We start from the raw sequence: 19696 nt of genomic DNA on the forward strand, positions 1-19696 counted from the left end.
CAAGGAAGTTTTTAATGTTTTAAAAAAAATTAAGGCTAACCAAGTGCATCCATTGGTCAATGGCACAATTGATTTCAGCAACTATTTGGAATATCCTAATTATAGGAAATGCCCATCTAAGTGATGTATTTAAATAATACAATCAATTTTTTTTTTTTTTTTTGAGACGGAGTCTCGCTCTGTCCCCAGGCTGGAGTGCAGTGGCCGGATCTCAGCTCACTGCAAGCTCCGCCTCCCGGGTTCACGCCATTCTCCTGCCTCAGCCTCCCGAGTAGCTGGGACTACAGGCGCCCGCCACCACGCCCGGCTAGTTTTTTGTATTTTTTAGTAGAGACGGGGTTTCACCGTGTTAGCCAGGATGGTCTCGATCTCCTGACCTCATGATCCGCCCGTCTCGGCCTCCCAAAGTGCTGGGATTACAGGCTTGAGCCACCACGCCCGGCCCAATACAATCAATTTTTTAAGGTGAATAAACTCTGATGGTTTCTAGTTTACATGTTACCTGAAAAATCAGAAAACACAAAGAATGATTAATTTTGAAAGTTCTTGCCTAAAGGCACCACTGACTTAAAAAACATTCAAAATCAAATAAGAGAAGACATAAAGCCTCTTCATGTATATATTCACATATGCAATAAATGCATTAAATGTAGTAACTTTATTAAACATAGTACACTGCACTTGACTTATGGTTAAATATTTTACACACAGCTTGACCAAGTCATTCAAAAAGTTATCTCTAATTTTAGCACGACCACAGCTCTTTCTGATGTAAAAGACAGATGTGCATAGAGAAGATGCACCACCATTTACAAAGACTATCATTTGACATTTTCTGCTTCTGAAATATAAACTCTTTTAAACAAAAATTACTTTAAAAATCCATTTACTCAAATAGTTTTTGGTATGATTGCAGTTATCTTGCAGGGCTCTATTTTGAAAATTTACAGTATTACATGACCTTTCTTTCCCTGGTTGATGGCCAGTGCTCCTCACATCATATAGAAATGCTTTTTCACATGTACACGCTAGGCTCTTACATGAATCATTCCGTATACTCTTAGATTTATTCATGTCAAAAATATACTTGAAATGGGCAGGGGCATATATGAAAATCATTGCACTTATGGCCATGCTGATGCTTCCCACAGACATGTTTCACACATCTTCACTTTTAAAGCCTAGGGCTCAGGGAGGGGCCAAGGCAGGGAGCCACCCTGAGAAGAAGAAATACTATTTCTTCCACCAGAGCCACTAAGGATCTTTTCTTACTTGTAAGTTGCAATGAAAGGGATTTCATTTTATGTAATTCTGAAGACATGCAACATATGCTGAATATATGCATACTATAAGTATACACAACAGCATTATTAATAAATGATTATTATAAAGCTTTAAAGGAAGGCTTTATTCTGTTAATAGGCCTCACTTTGAAAGTAGGATCTAAGTGAAAACAAGACAGTGATATCTTGTTCCAATCTTAAAGCTCCCAAATAACTGGGATACCAATACTCTGTCCCTTTATCTTAAGCACCCAGACTTTCTTTTAATACCAGGATCTTGGCTCAGTGGTCTGATAAGTAGCTTCACTATTTAAGGTTTTAGTGTTAATTATTTTTAAAACAAAAAAAGCTGACACACCCAAACCCTTAGACAATGAAAATATTTAAAACTACGCAGAAATCCTGCATAGAAGGGATATGAAGACTTCTAAGATGGATAAAATGGACAGTGAGAAAACTATAGGAAATACAGAAGCTCCAAAACTAGAGAAAGTATTTTATTTTATTGGTATAAAATTAATTTATGGGTTTAAAGCTATACACTGAGGGGTTTTGCCTACTAGCTTTATTTTGTAGAATTTTACATTATGTGAAATATAAATAAAAGCATATTTTAAAAAATATTATAGTTCTTTTTTCATTTATTTTCATATATGTACACTGTCATAGAATTAGGAATTTGTATGTTTACTATGACTAATAAGCTCATTAATCATTTAATTTGCTATTTCTGCAGTTACCTAAGGCATGTCTAGATCACATAATTAAAAATTATCATATGGTAACTTTCCAGACTACTATTTAAATTTCCATATTTTTAGAAGGACAAAATGTATTTGGCAGTTCTTCCAATAAATTATATCTTCTGTATAATCAGTAATCTGTTAAAGATGAAACTAATAATTTTGAAATTTAAATGAGAGCCACCACATGCTTCTTTTTTGCACAAAGAATGCCAAAAGGAAACACAAAACTGAGTACCGTAAGAGCATAACACAGCCCTTAAAGCACACAGAAGAATAAAAATTGTTGTATACCAATGAATAACAAATCCAATCAAATTCTGTGTTTGATTGGTTTTATTTTATACTCAGCTTTATTTTATATCACAAAACTGTAATTCAGGTATAAGGTTATTTCACACTTTAAGGGCATTCTGTCTCTTTCCCCAGACCTGAAAGAGATGTTTCAAGGATCATTCACCTGGCTAATTCACAATATATCAAAATGCTGACACAGACCTACAAAATCATTATGCCAAACAAATTCCTCCAAATCGTACATTGCACAGTCTCCAACCGTTAAACAAATTAGCCAATTTATCTCTGAACCATTGTTTTGTGCTTTCCTTAGCTTTCATATATACACTCTGGCATTTTGTCATTGCTGGAGAATGCTGATTAGTTCGAAATGGAAGAAACCAACGCCATTCTTGCTTGAGATGGGGGCAGTTTTCTCTCAATGTTGCAAAATATGCACCAAATCATTTAAGACACAGAAATCTCCCTTGTTAATGGTGGATTATAGATGAGAATGAGAAGAACCACAGACTTATGGATGTATTAATAATCTATTTTGAGACACTAAAAGACTGGTGCAGACACAACAGTATTTGAGTTAAGCCCCAGAAGATCTGTCCATACCATTAGTCCTGGACAAAATGAACAACAGCTTCAGAGAGTGGAGTGTCACCTTTTCTGTAAAGAAGGCGCTTGCGTAGTTTGAAGTTTCTGTTTATATTTCTGCATCTGCTTTGACCGTGAATGCAGTTTGTTGAAAAGTTCACGGAATTTATACTGTGGAAATAAGGTTTCTAAAAAGCCTTCCAAGAAGACATAAACCATTCTCCTATTTAATTGGTTATGCTGAAACATTTCAAAAACACGAAGAATACCTTTCCGTGTTGTCTCAGCCCCAATAATGTGCTTCAGTTCATCTAAATCAAGTGGGGGAAAATACACACAATTACTCAAAGGAAACACAAGACCTAAACTCTTAAATGCTCTTAAATTAAAGTATACAGCAGAGTAACTGATAAACAGTAGGTAACCAGTTAATGCATTTCAGCTATGTACTACAGCTGAAGCTTAATATGCATCTTCGCACGCATGCATCTATTTATCCACTTATGCAAAAGCTACTGGGAGAGAATAGCACAGGTGCAAAAGATAAAAAAAAAGTCTCAAAGATCCCAAACTACAATTACAAACGTGTCCCTTAATACCCATGTGATACTTACCCACCACCCTGACTCTTTCCTCATCTGAAAAGGAGAATTTATAATAACAAACATCCTTATAACTATAAGAATTTATAAGTCTTTAATGAGATAATGTGAAAAGTGATCTGTAAACTTTGTAATATTATACAAATATTCTTAGTACGCCTAATGAACAGTAACAAATGCTATAAGGAAACAAACTAATCCATGATGGTGAATAAAGTTTCACTGGAACATAGGAAAAAAAAAAAAACCTAATCCCTGATCTACAAAAACCCCTGGCATAGTAACCATGCCATAAAAATGCTAAAAGTATAAGAATATTTGTAGTGGGGAGACTTCCAGATGTGGTAACAAAGAAAAGTTCCCTTTAAGAAAGTGACAGGTAAAGGAGACTTTCTACTTGGGCAGGATTTTGATAGGTGCAATGAGATGAAGGATTAGCCTTGGTGAAATGGACATGAATGAGCAAATAAGCAGTAACTAGAACAACAAAGCATGTTCAAGAAATGGGGATAGTATAAGTTTGGTTGAATTTTATTTAAATTCAAGGTGAAGAAAGTGAAGAAAATAGAAAACTGATAGTGTTGTGACTAAGAGTGAGCAAATTTGGCATTTATTCATAAATAACACCAAGTTACTACAGAGATCTGATTATGAGACCAACATGTATGATTATTAATTATTCATCATATTCTTAATTATTCATAATTATGAATTATTCATAATATTTATAACATATCATTTTGCTGCTTTGGAAAGAAACATACAATTTCCAAAAAGTCTTTATCTAACTAGGGGTACCAAATAATTTAAAGCAAAAATTTTGAGAATTTACTAAAAAATAGGCAAGGATTATGTATATATAAATTCATATACTTTTATATGTACCCTCACTTCCTTCAGATCTTCACATCACTGTCATCTTCTCAGTGAGGGCTGCCCTGGCCACCCCATCTAAAACTGCAACCCATCTGACACTACCTATTCCATTTTCCTGCAGTATCTTCCTCTTTAGTACTTATCACTTATCTAACATACTACATTCCATTTATTTGTTTTGTGTTTTTGAGTCCCTCTATTTCTATTGGAAAGTAATCTCCAAGAAGGCAAACATAAGTGCAAAGAACAGCATCTGGCACATAATAACTTTCAATAAATATTTGGTGAATGAAGATTTCTTCCAGCTAGATAACTGAGTCAGTCTATGTAGCACAATCAGGTTTACTATAATAGTATATTAAATAATATCCTAAGCAATTGTTTCTTATTTTTCTAAAATGTTATTTCTATAATTTGCTTTTTTACCAGCAAATGAAACCGTATATAGGTAAGAATTAAAATCATGTGGCAAATTTTTAATTTAATTGACCGACAAGAAAGCTGGTCATTAAAATTTATGGAGAAAATAGAGTTCTGAATTACAACAAAATTAGAGAAAAAATAGGTATTGTGTGATATTAAATAATGCACAAATATGTCTGTTCATTCTCTACATCCAGAATTAAAATACAGAGAAAAGACATGTCAGCATTTTCAAAGATATTCGTTAACAAGTGGCAAAACAACCATCACCATCTCCCAGCCACATTAAATTGCTTTTTACATTATATAACTTCTCTGATTGAAAGAAGAAAAATGAGAAAAAGTAAATCTAAGGTAGTGAGATAGCTGTACCCTAATGAAGTAACTAAAATCAGACCAACAAAATGCTACTAAGTATATTTTGTTTGGGATTATATATTAATAAAGATTAATAATCAGCCAATCAGTTGTTTCTATGTAGATGGAGTTTTTGAAATAATTTGTTTCCCTAAGTACAACAAATATTCTTCCTGAAAAATTCATACCTTATATTTTATTAGCCCGTTCACCTGTCATGTATTTTATTTAACTTAACTCCCAATATGTTTCAAGGCAGCAGAGCGAATGGTTAAAAGCATAAGCTTTCACATCACTTAAAGCCGAGTCAGAATACCAACTGTTGCTTAGCAGCTATAAACATTGGATAGATTATTTAACCTCTCTGAGCTTCTGTTTCCTCACATACAAAGTGGTGATGTTAACAGTCCTTAGCGTTACAGTAGGGTTATGAGGACTGATTAAGAACATGAGAAATGCCTAGCACAGTGCCTGATATGTATTAAGCCATCAAAAGGTAGTTGTTATAATCAAAAGGCAGTTACACTGGCATGATGAATGCTAAAAATTCAGAAGAATGACAAATTGTAGAGATTTTTAACTACACATGCCCACTCACCTGGCATAATTGCAAGTAATTTCGTTTTTCCTGCTACTCTTGTTCTCATTCGAATACTTTTATCTCTGCATGGAACAGTCTCTGCTAAAATGCCATTTGGCCAAAATGCATCTCTATTTGAGAAGATTAAATAAATTTTGTAAACATTTTCATTTTCTAATGATACAAGTTGATAAAATTATTTCAAATTTCTACAGAAAATACAAATGCGAACAGAAAGAAAAAGTTTCTGAAATTTTATTAATATACAGCTTTAATGATATTCAACAAAGATCAAGCAAGTGTAGGGTTCAATTTTGGGGATTCAAAAAAAACAAACACAAGAAAAAATAAGAGATAAATTATGCACCAATGCAGTTCATAAACACTAATGAAGACAGCAAAATGGGATAGTAGATGACTATATCACAGCCATTTAAACTCAAAGTGGGCATCTGCTGATGGAACATCTCATCCAAATGCAACCCTACAATATCTTGAATTTCAATGCCTTAGAGTTTAACACCTATCTCCTTCAGTTATGCCATCCCAATCCTCTTATAATTAAGCCTACACAAGACTAAATTCCAAGCCCACAACTTACAGATGGATTGACTTCCACACATAAAACAACCCATTCCTCTTAACTTTCAGTGGGCTTTACTCCTGTTCCCCAACTCTTGGTCTGAAGGCAGGGATGAGCACAAAAACTAACCTTTCATCTGGGAATTTGGTGTGAGGGTCAGACTCCCCAGAGCTGCTGTTCTTAATTTTACACATTAGAAGCACCTGAGAGCTTTACATGCTCTTAATGTACAGGCCTTTCACTGGATTAAGTCAGACTCCCTGGACATGGGATCCAGGGATTAGTAATTTTTAAAGCTCTACAGGTGATTTCAATGAACAGCCAATGTTGAGAATCACCACTCCAGAGGAACATCATTTACCCACCTGAAATAAAATAAACATGCCAGGGCAGGTTGTCCAAATTTTGGAAACAGTATGGTACAGTGGGAAGAAACTTAGCTTCAGATTAGAGAAACCAGATTCCCCACTTTGTAGCCTGAGAGCCTATTCAACTTCTCTAATCCTCAATTTCCTTCTAACAAAATAGAGACAAAATATCTACTACCTCATAAAATGGCATAAAATCAGAAAGCATACATAAAATACTGTGCACAGTGCCAAGAACTTAAGTTAGTGTTCAATACTGATAGTTCCCTTCTTGCTTCCTTTCCTTCCTTTCAAAATACGTGATGCCATGAATTTTTCCACATTGGTTATCTTCATTTTTAGAAAAGAAGTTTATTTCTCTACTATCTGTACTTTCCTCAAGGGACTGCATCTTATCTCAGCAATGGGCTGAGTGCTAGGCCCAGAGGAGGGGCTCAGTATTTTTTGTAGAAAGAAATATGAAGTAGAGTATCTACTTAATTTTTGTTCCTTGTATAGGTTCCAATATTTAATAAAAAATTAAAACATAGCCAAAGAGATTTACTTAAAAAGTTTCATTTAAAATGAAGGTTAGCAAATACAACTGAGAAAAACTAATCCCCAAGACTAGATATTTGATTATAGAACCGCAACATTTTTAGGTGAATATTTCAATTATCTTACAGCCATTGTACTGTGATAAAAATGTAGCCTATCATTTGAAAGATCTTTCTTCCATAGTTTTCCTATTCTGGTTTTAAAGAAACAAAGATCAATAAGTTCATGAGACAAACGTTTAGTATAATTGTTAGAAGTCTTTTTGCTTATCAATGATAACTATACCAACTTTATGTCCAGGAAGGAAACAAAAGCAATGAAAGTTAATTAGTGATAACAATGCTAAACTCTGTACTACCTGAAAGAAGTGACTGTGTCTTAAGATATACCTGAAACGTTTCACTGAGTCGGCTACTTGTTCAGGTGAAGTCATCCAATCAACATGGTCAACTATTTTTCTGAAAGTAAAGAAATGTAAATGAGTAAGGTTAAATTTTTAGAAGGTGAAAAAAATAAACATGACTTTCATAGAGCAAGCAACTTAATTTGGATGTAAATTATCCCTGAGAGCAACAGACTGCTTTAACAATGTTCTTAAAAGACCCAGAGAAAAAAATTATCTTACAAAGGTTGAGCAATCTACTTCCAGAAGTAAAAGTTTAATAGCTAAGTAAGATCAGATTAGAAGCGAGGAGGAAAAGAGTGGTACCTATTAATAGTATCACCATATGTAGCTCTAATAAGCTGTTGAAGTAGGTTTTTGATATTCCTTCGCAACCACTGATTTCTTTCTTTTAAGTCGAATACTTCATCCATGAGAAGCAGCATTACTCTAAGTGGAATATTGTCATCCACCTGACAAAATATGGGAAGAAATAAGAATAAGTTTGAGTGAGCTATCTACTATGAATGGTTACTTTTGTTGCTTTTACTAAATGACTGGTATTTCACAAGTCAGAGAACAAGTTACATTTTAGCCTTTATAACTTGACATTAAATTCTAATGTAAAAAAAATATTTCTAGCAGTCATTCTGACAGAATACAGAACTTCATAGCCCCACAATAATGAATACATTTTAAGGCTATAGTTCAACATTTTCAAGGCAAAGTAGATTCATGAAGGTCCTAGGAAAAGATGAGTTGGTTCTTGCTATTGGCAGAGACTGTATGAGTTTGATAAGGCAAATGCTAGACCCTTTGTCTGTTTTCTAATGCATCTTTTTCATAAGAATAAGATATTCTCAACATCTTCATATATTTAATAGAACAAAACACGAACTATACAGAATAATGTATTTTGCTTAGTTAGTAAATTGTATGTATTTATGTACTTTCAGGAAAAAGATGCTGAAGTTCAATCCAGCACACAACTAAATTCACATTACAAAAGGCATAGTTTACTAAATTACTAGAATTTTCTTTTAGCTTTTAACAAATAAAAGTCAGTACAGTTTTACTGTGAGAGTATACAATCAGTAAGGTAAGAAGGAAGATGATCGGGATGCTCTGATGCGAAAAAATACGTATAAAATAAAAAGCAGGTACAGATTTAGTACCACATATAATTGTTAGTAATTTTATAATTCTTTCATCACTGAGAAACTGTTTCCAATTATTTCCTCATCAACACTGTAATTTAAATACTGGCAAGAAAGCATGAGCTACACATTTTTCACTGTCATGTTGTAAACATTTCCTTAGTGCACCTTCGATTTCAAAAACTGAAATCAAATAGCTTAATCAAAACCAGTGGGGAGAAGGAAACCCATTTCATCACTGAGACGGAATAAATTCTTCGTATTCTCTGATCAAGTATATTCCTACGAGTTTGGTGCCATATGAAAATCTAATAAATAGCTAAACTGTAAAAACCACATACCAAAAGGTACAATGTTATGGATATTATGCCATCAATAAACTTAATAAAATATCCTAAAATAATCTTGAAAAAGCAAATAAAAATATTATTTTTGTTTAAGACAGTTGATTATAAACAAATTGAATTGGAAATGGAAAGGAGATAATTACAACCTTAAAATAAATCTGCCTAATAGAACAGAATAAAACAGATCCAAACATATACGGTAACCTGATTTGTGATAAGGGAGAAACAGTACAGTGGGGAAAAGATGGCCCTTTCAGTAAATGGTGTTTGGATCAACTGGACCCATACCTCAATTCATATACAAAAATCAATCCCAGATGAATTGCAAACCTAAATGTTGTTACAGTAAAACAAAAAAGGTTTTTAAAGAAAATTCTAGGACATCTCTGTGACCCTGTAATAGGCACAGATTACATACATAGCACAAGAAAGAACCCTAGAGAGTAGAAGACAATGTATCTGACAAAGAACTCACATTCAGATTACATAAAGCACTCCTACTAATCAAAAGAACTAAGACAGCTAAGCCAACAGAAAAATGACAAAAGGTCTTGACAGACGCGTAAGACAGAACATTCAAATGGCCAATAGACATATGAAAAGGTGTTCAACATTTCAACAGTTATAAAAACGCAAATTCACATGAAATACAACAACCAGAATGGCTAAAATTAGAAAGACAAAATACTGAGTATTGGCAGGATGTAGAACACTGGAACTCTCAAGTACTGCTGATGGCAATGTAAACGGTACAAATAATTTGAAAAAGTACTTGGCAGTATCTACTAAAACTGAACTTATATATATATATATATATCCTGATACAGCAATTTCATTCCTAAGTATAGATCCAACAGAAACATGTACAGACATGTACGAATGTTCACAGAAATATTATTCATGATACAACAAATAGATTGTACTATATTCACAAAATAGAATACTATAAAGCCACAAGAACGAAGAAACTACAATCACACAAAACATCATGGAAGAACATCACAATGTTGAGCAAAAAAGCCAGACTTCATGGAACACATACACTACAGTTTCATATACACAAAGTATAAAAGCAGAGTAGAAGTTAGGATAGTGATGGTCCCTGGTGGAGGAGAAGGTCCTAACAGGAACAGAGGATGAGGGGCTATTCTGGAGTAGTGGTAATGTTGTTTTTTGATTAGAGTGCTAGTTACATGGGCATGTTCACTTTGTAAGAATTCTTCAAGCTTAACACTCACAATATGTGCACATTAATGATACATATACATATTACACTTCATTAAAAAGTTAAAAAGATACGCCAAGTATGACTTAAACTAAATACTACCAAGAATAAAATTAACTCACATTATCATCAAGTTGAGCCGAAACTCGGCGATGTTCAGGGTCTGAATCAGTCTTAGGAATTAAAGGAGGCACCTAAAACCAAAACCAAACCCACAAAGTAAACACACTAAAGCAGACAGTGAAAGAACACAACACAATAATAAACCTAAATGAGTATCAGCATTTGATCTGACTTTTGGTACAATATATAAGCCAAATTTAACAATCTAAAATTTGGACCCAAATACAAAGAGTAATTATTTCATTACTAAAAGGGTTTTCTCCTTTACAAAATAAATGACTTTTGAGTTGGAAAGAAAAACTAGTCAGTCAAACTCCCGTATTTTTTAGAATTCAAAGCCATGAAAGGTTAAATGACTTGAAAGCCAAAAAGTCATGCATCGCATAACGACGTTTTGTTCAACAATACCAGAGTGATACTGTAAGACTAGAATACTATATTTTTACTGCATTTTTTCTGTGTAGATATATTTAGATATACAAATGTGTACCATTGTGTTAAAATGCCTATAGTATTCAGTACAGTAGCATGCTGTACAGGTTAGTAGCCTAGGAGCAATAGGCAATACTATAATAGCCTAAATGAGAAGTAGGTTTGTGGAACTTACACATACCATCTAGGTTTGTGTAAGTTCATTCTATGATGTTCCCAGATGATGAAATCGCCCAATGACACATTTATCAGAACATATCCCTGTTGTTAAGTGATGCACGATTGTCATACAATAACATACAATAACATACAATAACGATTGTTAGTAGTACTGCCAGGGAACAGAGCTCCAATCGACTTTCTTTTTGCCATGAAGAGCTTTTGATATAGTATGTTAATACATTTAAGAAATTAACAAAATGTTAGATGGAAAGGACAGAAAGATCAGTATTGGCTGAAAATCACTTTGTCAGCACAGGAAGGACTGTCAAGACCATCTCAAGTTATTGGTGACGACAAAGAGGCCTAGAAAAGTTCAGTGACTTTTGTACAAATTCATATGAGTAATGAACAGCAGAAGTGGGATTGAACAATACTAATTTCAGTGTTAGTATACTTCCTCGCAAATAGATATAAAAATGAGGCATCAGAGAAAGTATGAGAATTAACAGAAAAGTATGATTTACACAATTTTAGGAGTGGCCCTTAAAGAATACCTATGTTTTCATACATTTCCCTTACATTCAAGCATAATCTATCCACTACAAAATTCTAATAGCTATATGTTTTATAGCCTTGATTACAACTTCAAGTAACTATGTCAAAATGATTTTTAAAATGTTAATTAGGAATTCAACAAACTACAGTCTAGTATCTTTACGTGTTAATGTAATTTAAAAAAAAAATCTCCCTGGGAAATTCTTCTATGACACGCAGAGGTCTATACCCAGTAATGTATGAGCCCAGAGACTGATGGTAATGATGAACTTTTCTTCTCTTTGATCTGGTAATCATTCTATCATGTAAATCAGGAGAAATAAGACTTTATGCTTCCTGAGTGAATACTAGTATAACTCATTTGCACAACAGAATTTATTTGTTTGCTACTAAATTTAATAGTACGTTATGATAAAAATGGCATAATGAAATAAAACAAGATAAAGAATGTTAACTTTACTAATTTTAAGCTTTGGTTTTAAATGAATTTTAAAACCCTACCACAGCAGAGACTAACAAGTAAGTGGATTTTATAATACTCATTTCTGATAAGAATTTTCCTCTTTAGTTTTTTATTCTTTATGAGACTATGTGTCTAGCAACGTTTGGAAAAGAAATAAGGTTAAGGGAATAAGGTAAATCCAACCAGAATTCAATACTTCTTAGTTGACTTAAAAACAGTTTGCTTTAGACATTACTGAAAATGTCTTCTTACCTTAAAAAATGATTGCTTTATGTCTTGACCTAATCTTTCTGACATTTTGCCCATGTTGTCTGACATTTTAGTCATTCCCTCTGCCAAACTATCAGGAAGAGATTTAACTGCATTTGAAACATTCCTCATAGAATTGCGAAGCGGATTTACAAAAGTGTCCATCTAAAGGGAAAAAAGAGGTTATACCATGATTTTATTGTACCAGAGTTGTTATCCAAACGACAAGCCTTGGAAAATACAGAGTGCAACACTGGAAAGATGCAATAATTCTCTGGTCTATATTATGTCGTTACATTTTAAAAGTACAGAAATGTTGTCTTCAGTGTGTCTTAAAAACGTATTTTCGGCTGGGCACAGTGGCTCATGCCTATAATCGCAGCACTTTGGCAGGCTGTAGTGGAAGGATCACTTGAATCCAGGAGTTTGAGACCAGCCTGGGCAACACAGTGAGACTCCATCTCTACAAAAAAAAAAAAAAAAGCCAGACATGTTGGTACATGCCTGTGGTCTGAAACTACTGGGGAAAGTGAGGCAAGAGTATGGCTTGATCTCAGGAGTTCAAGGCTGCAGTGAGCCGTGATCATGTCACTGCACTCCACACACTCCAGCCTGGGCAAAAGTGAGACCCTTGTCACAAAAAACAAAAGTATTTTCACATACACATATATGATTTTGAAAATCTGACAGATGAAGTTATTCTTAGAATATCAATATAAGCTTTGGCTGCCTCTTTATTAAAGAGATTTTGAATAAAAAAAGTTTTCCATTCAAAATTGTAAAAGAAAAAAAAAGTTTTCCAAAACAGAAACTGATGCAACGAGAATTAGCCACTATATACTTCTGGCACAGGTCAAAGCAACAATTAGGTATTCTGAGTAGATACTGAACAGAAAACAGGTAAAATAAACAGAAAACTGAAATAACTAATAAATATTTAAGATTTTTTAAAAAAATAATTTTAGAATACATTATATGTGCAATTAAAATCTACAGAGGAAATTTAAAGTTCACTACAAAGAAGGAAGAGAGACGTTGCAAATCAGACATGTAAATTTTATCTTAGCAAGGTGGAATTACAAAAACTGTAAAAGGAAATATGACCAGAGATATAAAAAGGAATTAAAAATCTTCAGAGTGACAGAAAGCAAAAATGGTATTATGGCCATAAAATGTAAAATAATTTCTATTAATAAAGAGACATCTAAAGAAACCAGACTAGAGATGCAGATGAGACTGAGAGATTTTTAACAAAAATAAAGAAATCAAAGAAAAGACACAAAACCAGTCATACAAAACTACAGAGATATTTTCCAGAAAAAAAAAAAAAAGGTAAACATCATAAAAGCTACCAGGGAAAACAAATTATGTTCCAGGCAAAAAGAAAAAAATGAGTAACAGTAACAAAACTGAATCTCACTGCTTAGGAATCATAGCAACATTAATAGATAACAAGAAGACAAAACTCCTTCACTCTAATTATATTTTCATGGCTTTCATCAAGAAAAACTAGAAAAGGTAAAATGAGTAAAATAGTAAAATAAAGTAAGTGAATTTCAAAAGTAAAATAAGAAGTGAATTTCAAGATAACTGTACAAGGGCTGAGAGTTTTGGTTGGTTACTCCCTGGCTTAAGCTCAGCCACTAGTACCATAGACATGCTTGCCGGAACATCCACCCCTAGAAGGGACACTGTCAGGGTACAACCAAGAGTAAAATCAAAGGACAGAAACTGGCTTGAATAAGGATTTGAAAAACACGACCACTGGTGGAGAGAAATACAAAGATAAAAAGATGAAGTTAATTCTCATGTGTGGCTGATTCTTGTGTGTGTGTGTGCGTGTGTGTGCGCGCGGCATGCATGCATGCAAATGTGTAATTCTAATTCAATATACCGTAGTTTTTGGTCAACCAGAACAGTATGTTCAAATCAACTGGGACATTACTTGCAACACTGTGGCCTTTTCTTTTAAATGGTAATAACATATAAATAAGCTAAATCATGAGAACATAGCGTAGAATTCTAAAGCGAGATAAGCATTAAGCATGACAACACAACATTTAAAATGTGCAGCTTGGGAAAAAACTGCCACCTTGCTAACAAGTTAAAATGTTCACAGAAGAAATAGCATTTCAGAAGCATAAAAGGCATGAATTTCAGTTTAATCCCCAACCTGAGTTTATAAATAGTATGACATCCTCAAAAATATTTTAGAAATTTATACATCTTACACTTCACAGCAGAAACTTGAGTTTACCTACTATGCATTGGTTAAATGAATACTATCTCATATGCTTACCCAGGCATGAGGCTATACTACCATTGATACTCCAAGAGAAACTAAATCTATATAATCTATAAAATGAATTTCCTAATTAAAAATAGTTGTCTGTGTAGTATCCCAGAAATACAGAAGCATTTTTTCCCCTAAAGGTAAAGCCCAAGCATTTGTAGTAGCAGGGAAGTGGGGTAAGAAGAATGAAAAACCTCTAAAAGTGACTCTGTTGCTTAACCATGAAAGAGGCAGAATTTCACAGGCATAAAAGCAAAGTCCATCATTGTATGAAAACATTTCCAGAAACAAGATTTGTTTTAAAGTAGATTCTTAGAAAAAAACTTTCAGATGATCATGCACAGGAGATTATGGATTGCCAGCATAAGTGTATACTTAGCTGTCCTTACACAGATGCTGTATATTCAGTCAATTATCACCCCGGCTGAGTTATATGTAATGTCAACAACATACACAATGGTATTTTAACTTAAATTTAGATCTTAAATTTAAAATGCCTTCACCACGATACAAAACTGAATAGAAAGATACTGTGTACAAAGGAAGAAGGCTACTTGTCAGTCTTTCTAAAAATTGTTTCACAGGTTTTCTAAAGCTAGGATACACTGTGTGACCAAGTTAATGTTACAAATATTATTTCTCAAGTTCTGAATGGCCACTGATAAAATGTCTGCAGATGATCTACTTTAATAGCTATTTCATTTCCAGTGAAATAAAAAAAAATTGAACTATCATTTAAAGCTGGAAACCACAAATTCTTAAAATGCATAAAAATTATTCTGACATTCTAAAGAGGTCAGCATGATCTTGGTTATCACCAATATGATTTTCGAAAAACGTGTGTTATGGTGGATTGCCAGAAATTAATCAGAAGGACAGATAGACTCCATTATTAATTTATAAAAAAAAGTGAGTGGCTAGCAAGATGGCCAAATAGGAACAGCTCCAGTCTGCAGCTCCCAGTGAGATCAATGCAGAAGGTGGGTGATTTCTCCATTTCCAACTGAGGTACCCAGTTCATCTCACTGGGACTGGTTAGACAGTGGGTGCAGTCCACAGAGGGCGAGCTGAAGCAAGGTGGGGAGTCACCTCACGCACGAAGTGCAAGGGGTCGGGGAACTCCCTCCCCCAGCCAAGGGAAGCCATGAAGGACTGTGCCTTGAGGAACAGTGATTTTTGGTCCAGATACTACGCTTTTCCCAGTCTTTGCAACCCACAGACCAGCAGATTCCCTCCTGTACCTAAGCCACCAGGGGCCTGGGTTTCAAGCACAAAACTGGGCAGCAGTTTGGGCAGACACCAAGCTAACTGCAGGAGTCTTTTTCATACCCCAGTGGTACCTGGAACGCCACCGAGACAGAACTGTTCACTCCCCTGGAAAGAGGGCTGAAGCCAGGGAGCCAAGTGGTCTAGCTCAGCAGATCCCACCCCCATGGAGCCCAGCAAGCTATAAGATCCATTAGCTTGAAATTCTTGCTGCCAGCACAGCAGTCTGAAGTCAACCTGGGACACTGGAGCTTGATGGGGGGAGGGGCATCCACCATTACTAAGGCTTGAGGCGGTGGTTTTCTCCTTATAGTGTCAACAAAGCCACAAGGAAGGTCGAACTGGGCGGAACCCACCACAACTCCGCAAAGCCACTGTAGCCAGACTGCTTCACTAGATTCTTCCTCTCTGGGCAGGGTATCTCTGAAAGGCAGCAACCCCAGACAGGGGCTTATAGATAAAACTCCAATCTCCCTGGGACAGAGCATGTGGGGAAAGGTGCAGTTGTGGGTGCAGCTTCAGCAGGCTTAAATGCTCCCGCCTGCCTGCTCTGAAGACTGGCAGATCTCCCAGCACAGCTGGGAGCTCTACTAAGGAATAGACTGCCTCCTCACGTGGGTCCCTGACCCCTATGCCTTCTGCCTGGGAGACACCTCCCATCAGGGATCAACAGACACCTCATACAGGAGAGCTCCAGCTGGCATGTGGAGAGTGCCCCTCTGGGATGAAGCATCCACAGGAAGGAACAGGCAGCAATCATGGCTGCTCTGCAGCCTCCGCTGGTGATACTTGGGCAAACAGGGTCTGAAGCAGACCTCCAGCAAACTCCAGCAGACTTGCCACAGAGAGGCCTGATCATTAGAAGGAAAACTAACAAACAGAAAGGAACAGCATCAACATCAACAAAAAGGACGTGCACACAGAAACCCATCTGAAGGTCAGCAACATTAAAGACCAAAGGTAGATAAATCCACGAAGAAGAGGAAAAACCACCACAAAAAGGCTGAAAATTCCAAAAACCAAAAGGCGTCTTCTCCTCCAAAGGATCACAAGTCCTCGCTAGCAAAGGAACAAAACTGGATGGAGAATGAGTTTGACAAATTGATAGAAGTAAGCTTCAGAAGGTGAGTAAAACCCCTCTGACTAAAGGAGCATATTCTAACCCAATGCGAGGAAGCTAAGAACCTTGAAAAAAGGATAGCTGAATTGCTAACTACAATAACCAATGTAGAGAAGATCATAAATGACCTGATGGAGCTGAAAAACACAGCATGAGAACTTTGTGAAGCATACACAAGTATCAATAGCTGAACTGATTAAGCGGAAAAAAGGATATCAGAGATTGAAGATCAACTTAATGAAATAAAGTGTGAAGACAAGATTAGAGAAAAAAGAATGAAAAGAAATGAACAAAGCCTCCAAGAAACATGGGACTGTGAGAAAAGATCAAACCTAAATTTGATTGGTGTACCTGAAAGTGAAAGAATGGAACTAAATTGGAAAACACTCTTCAGGATATTATCCAGGAGAACTTCCCCAACCTAGTAGGGCAGGCCAACATTCAAATTCAGGAAATACAGAGAACACCACAAAGATACTCCTCGAGAAGAGCAACCCCAAGACACATAATTGTCATATTCACCAAGGTTGAAATGAAGGAAAACAATGTTAAAGGCAGCTAGAGAGAAAGGTCGGATCACCCATGAAGGGAAGTCCATCAGACTAAGAGCAGATCTCCTGCAGAAACCCTACAAGTCAGAAGACGGTGGGGGCCAATATTCAACATTCTTAAAGAAAAGAATTTTCAACCCAGAATTTCATATTCAGTCAAATAAAGCTGCACAAGCAAAGGAGAAATAAAATTCTGTACAAACAATCAAATGCTGTGAGATTTTGTCACCACCAGGCCTGCCTCACAGGAGCTCCTAAAGGGAGCACTAAACATGGAAAGAAAAAACCAGTACCAGCCACTGCAAAAACATATGAAATGGCAAACACCATTGACACTATGAAGAAACTGCATCAACTAATGGGCAAAATAACCAGCTGGCATCATAATGACAGGATCAAATTCACACATAACAATATTAACCTTAAATGTAAATGGGCTAAATGCCCCCCATGAAAAGAGACAGACTGGCATATAAATGGGCTAAATGCCCCCCCATGAAAAGAGACACACTGGCAAATTGGATAAAGAGTCAAGACCTGCTGCTGTGCTGTATTCAGGAGACCCATCTCACATGCAAAGACACACATAGGCTCAAAATAAAGGGATGGAGGAATATTTACCAAGCAAATGGAAACCAAAAAAAAAACAAAAAAGCAGGCATCGCAATCCTAGTCTCTGATAAAACAGACTTTAAACCAACAAAGACCAAACGGGATAAAGAAGGGTATTACATAATGGTAAACAGATCAATGCAACAAGAAAAGCTAACTATCCTAGATACATATGCACCCAATACAGGAGCACCCAGTTTCATAAAGCAACAGACTTACAAAGAGACTTAGACTCCCACACAACAATAGTGGGAGACTTTAACACCCCACTGTCAATATCAGACAGACCAATGACATAGAAAATTAACAAGGATATTCAGGCCTTGAACTTAGCTGTGGACCAAGCAGACCTAACAGATATCTACAGAACTCTCCACCCCAAGTCAACAGAATATACATTCTTCTCAGCACCATACCACACTTATTCTAAAACTGACCACATAATTGGCAGTAAATGCAAAAGAACAGCAAATGCAAAAGAATAGAAATCATAACAAACAGTCTCTCAAACCACACTGCAATCAAATTAGAACTCAGGATTAAGAAACTCACTAAAAACAGCACAACTACATGGAAACTGAACAACCTGCTCTGGAATGTCCATTGGGTAAATAACGAAATTATGGCAGAAATAAATACGTTCCTTGAAACTAATGAGAACAAAGATGCAACATACCAGACTCTCTGGGACACAGCTAAACAGTGTTTAGAGGAAAATTTATAGCACCAAATGCCCCCAGGAGAAAGCAGGAAAGATCTAAAATCGACACTCTAACATCACAATTAAAAGAACTAGAGAAGCAAGAGCAAACAAATTCAAAAGCTAGCAGAAGACAAGAAAGAACTAAGATCAGAGCAGAACTGAAGGAGACAGGTGCATGAAAAATGCTTCAAAAAACAATTAATGAGTCCAGGAGCTGGTTTTTTTTGAAAAGATCAACAAGACAGACAGAGGACTAGCCAGAATAATACAGAAGAGGAGAATCAAATAGACACAACAAAAAATGATAAAGGGGATATCACCACAGAAATACAAACTACCACCAGAGAACACTATAAACAACTCTACACAAATAAACTAGAAAATCTAGAAGAAATGGATAAATTCCTAGAACATCCACCCTCCCAATACTAAACCAAGAAGTCAAATCCCTGAATAGACCAATAACAAGTTCTGAAACTGAGGCAGCAATTAATAGCCTACCAAAGAAAAAAAGCCCAGGACCAGATGGCTTCACAGCCAAATTCTACCAGAGGTACAATTCTACCAGAGGTACAAATTCTACTATAGGTACAGAGGAGCTGGTACCATTCCTTCTGAAACTATTCCCAACAACAGAAAAAGAGGGAGTCCTCCCTAACTCATTTTACGAGGCCAGCATGATCCTAACACCAAAACCTGTCAGAGACACAACAAAAAAAGAAAATTTCAGGTCAATACGCCTGATGAACATCAATGTGAAAATCCTCAATAAAATACTATGAAACCGAATCCAGCAGCACATCAAAAAGCTTATCCACCACA

The 19696-nt window shown here is 35.7% G+C and overlaps 1 protein-coding gene across 2 annotated transcripts in view; it reads right to left on the reverse strand.

The window, feature by feature from the left end:
* Positions 1 to 639: 639 nt before the first annotated feature.
* The window catches only part of SNX13 (sorting nexin 13), a 150682-nt gene continuing 131625 nt past the window's right edge, over positions 640 to 19696 (reverse strand). For both annotated transcript variants that reach the window (XM_011944147.1, XM_011944146.1), the window contains 6 exons: positions 12333 to 12494; positions 10468 to 10539; positions 7944 to 8089; positions 7624 to 7692; positions 5765 to 5877; positions 640 to 3219 (listed from right to left, as the gene is read on the reverse strand). In XM_011944147.1, the coding sequence (XP_011799537.1) occupies positions 2972 to 3219; positions 5765 to 5877; positions 7624 to 7692; positions 7944 to 8089; positions 10468 to 10539; positions 12333 to 12494 (810 nt within the window). In that variant the 3' untranslated portion in view covers positions 640 to 2971. The remainder of the gene's footprint in view (positions 3220 to 5764; positions 5878 to 7623; positions 7693 to 7943; positions 8090 to 10467; positions 10540 to 12332; positions 12495 to 19696) is intronic.

Source organism: Colobus angolensis, unplaced genomic scaffold (genome assembly GCF_000951035.1).
Source record: "Colobus angolensis palliatus isolate OR3802 unplaced genomic scaffold, Cang.pa_1.0 Scaffold229, whole genome shotgun sequence".
In the NCBI taxonomy this organism is placed as follows: domain Eukaryota; kingdom Metazoa; phylum Chordata; class Mammalia; order Primates; family Cercopithecidae; genus Colobus; species Colobus angolensis.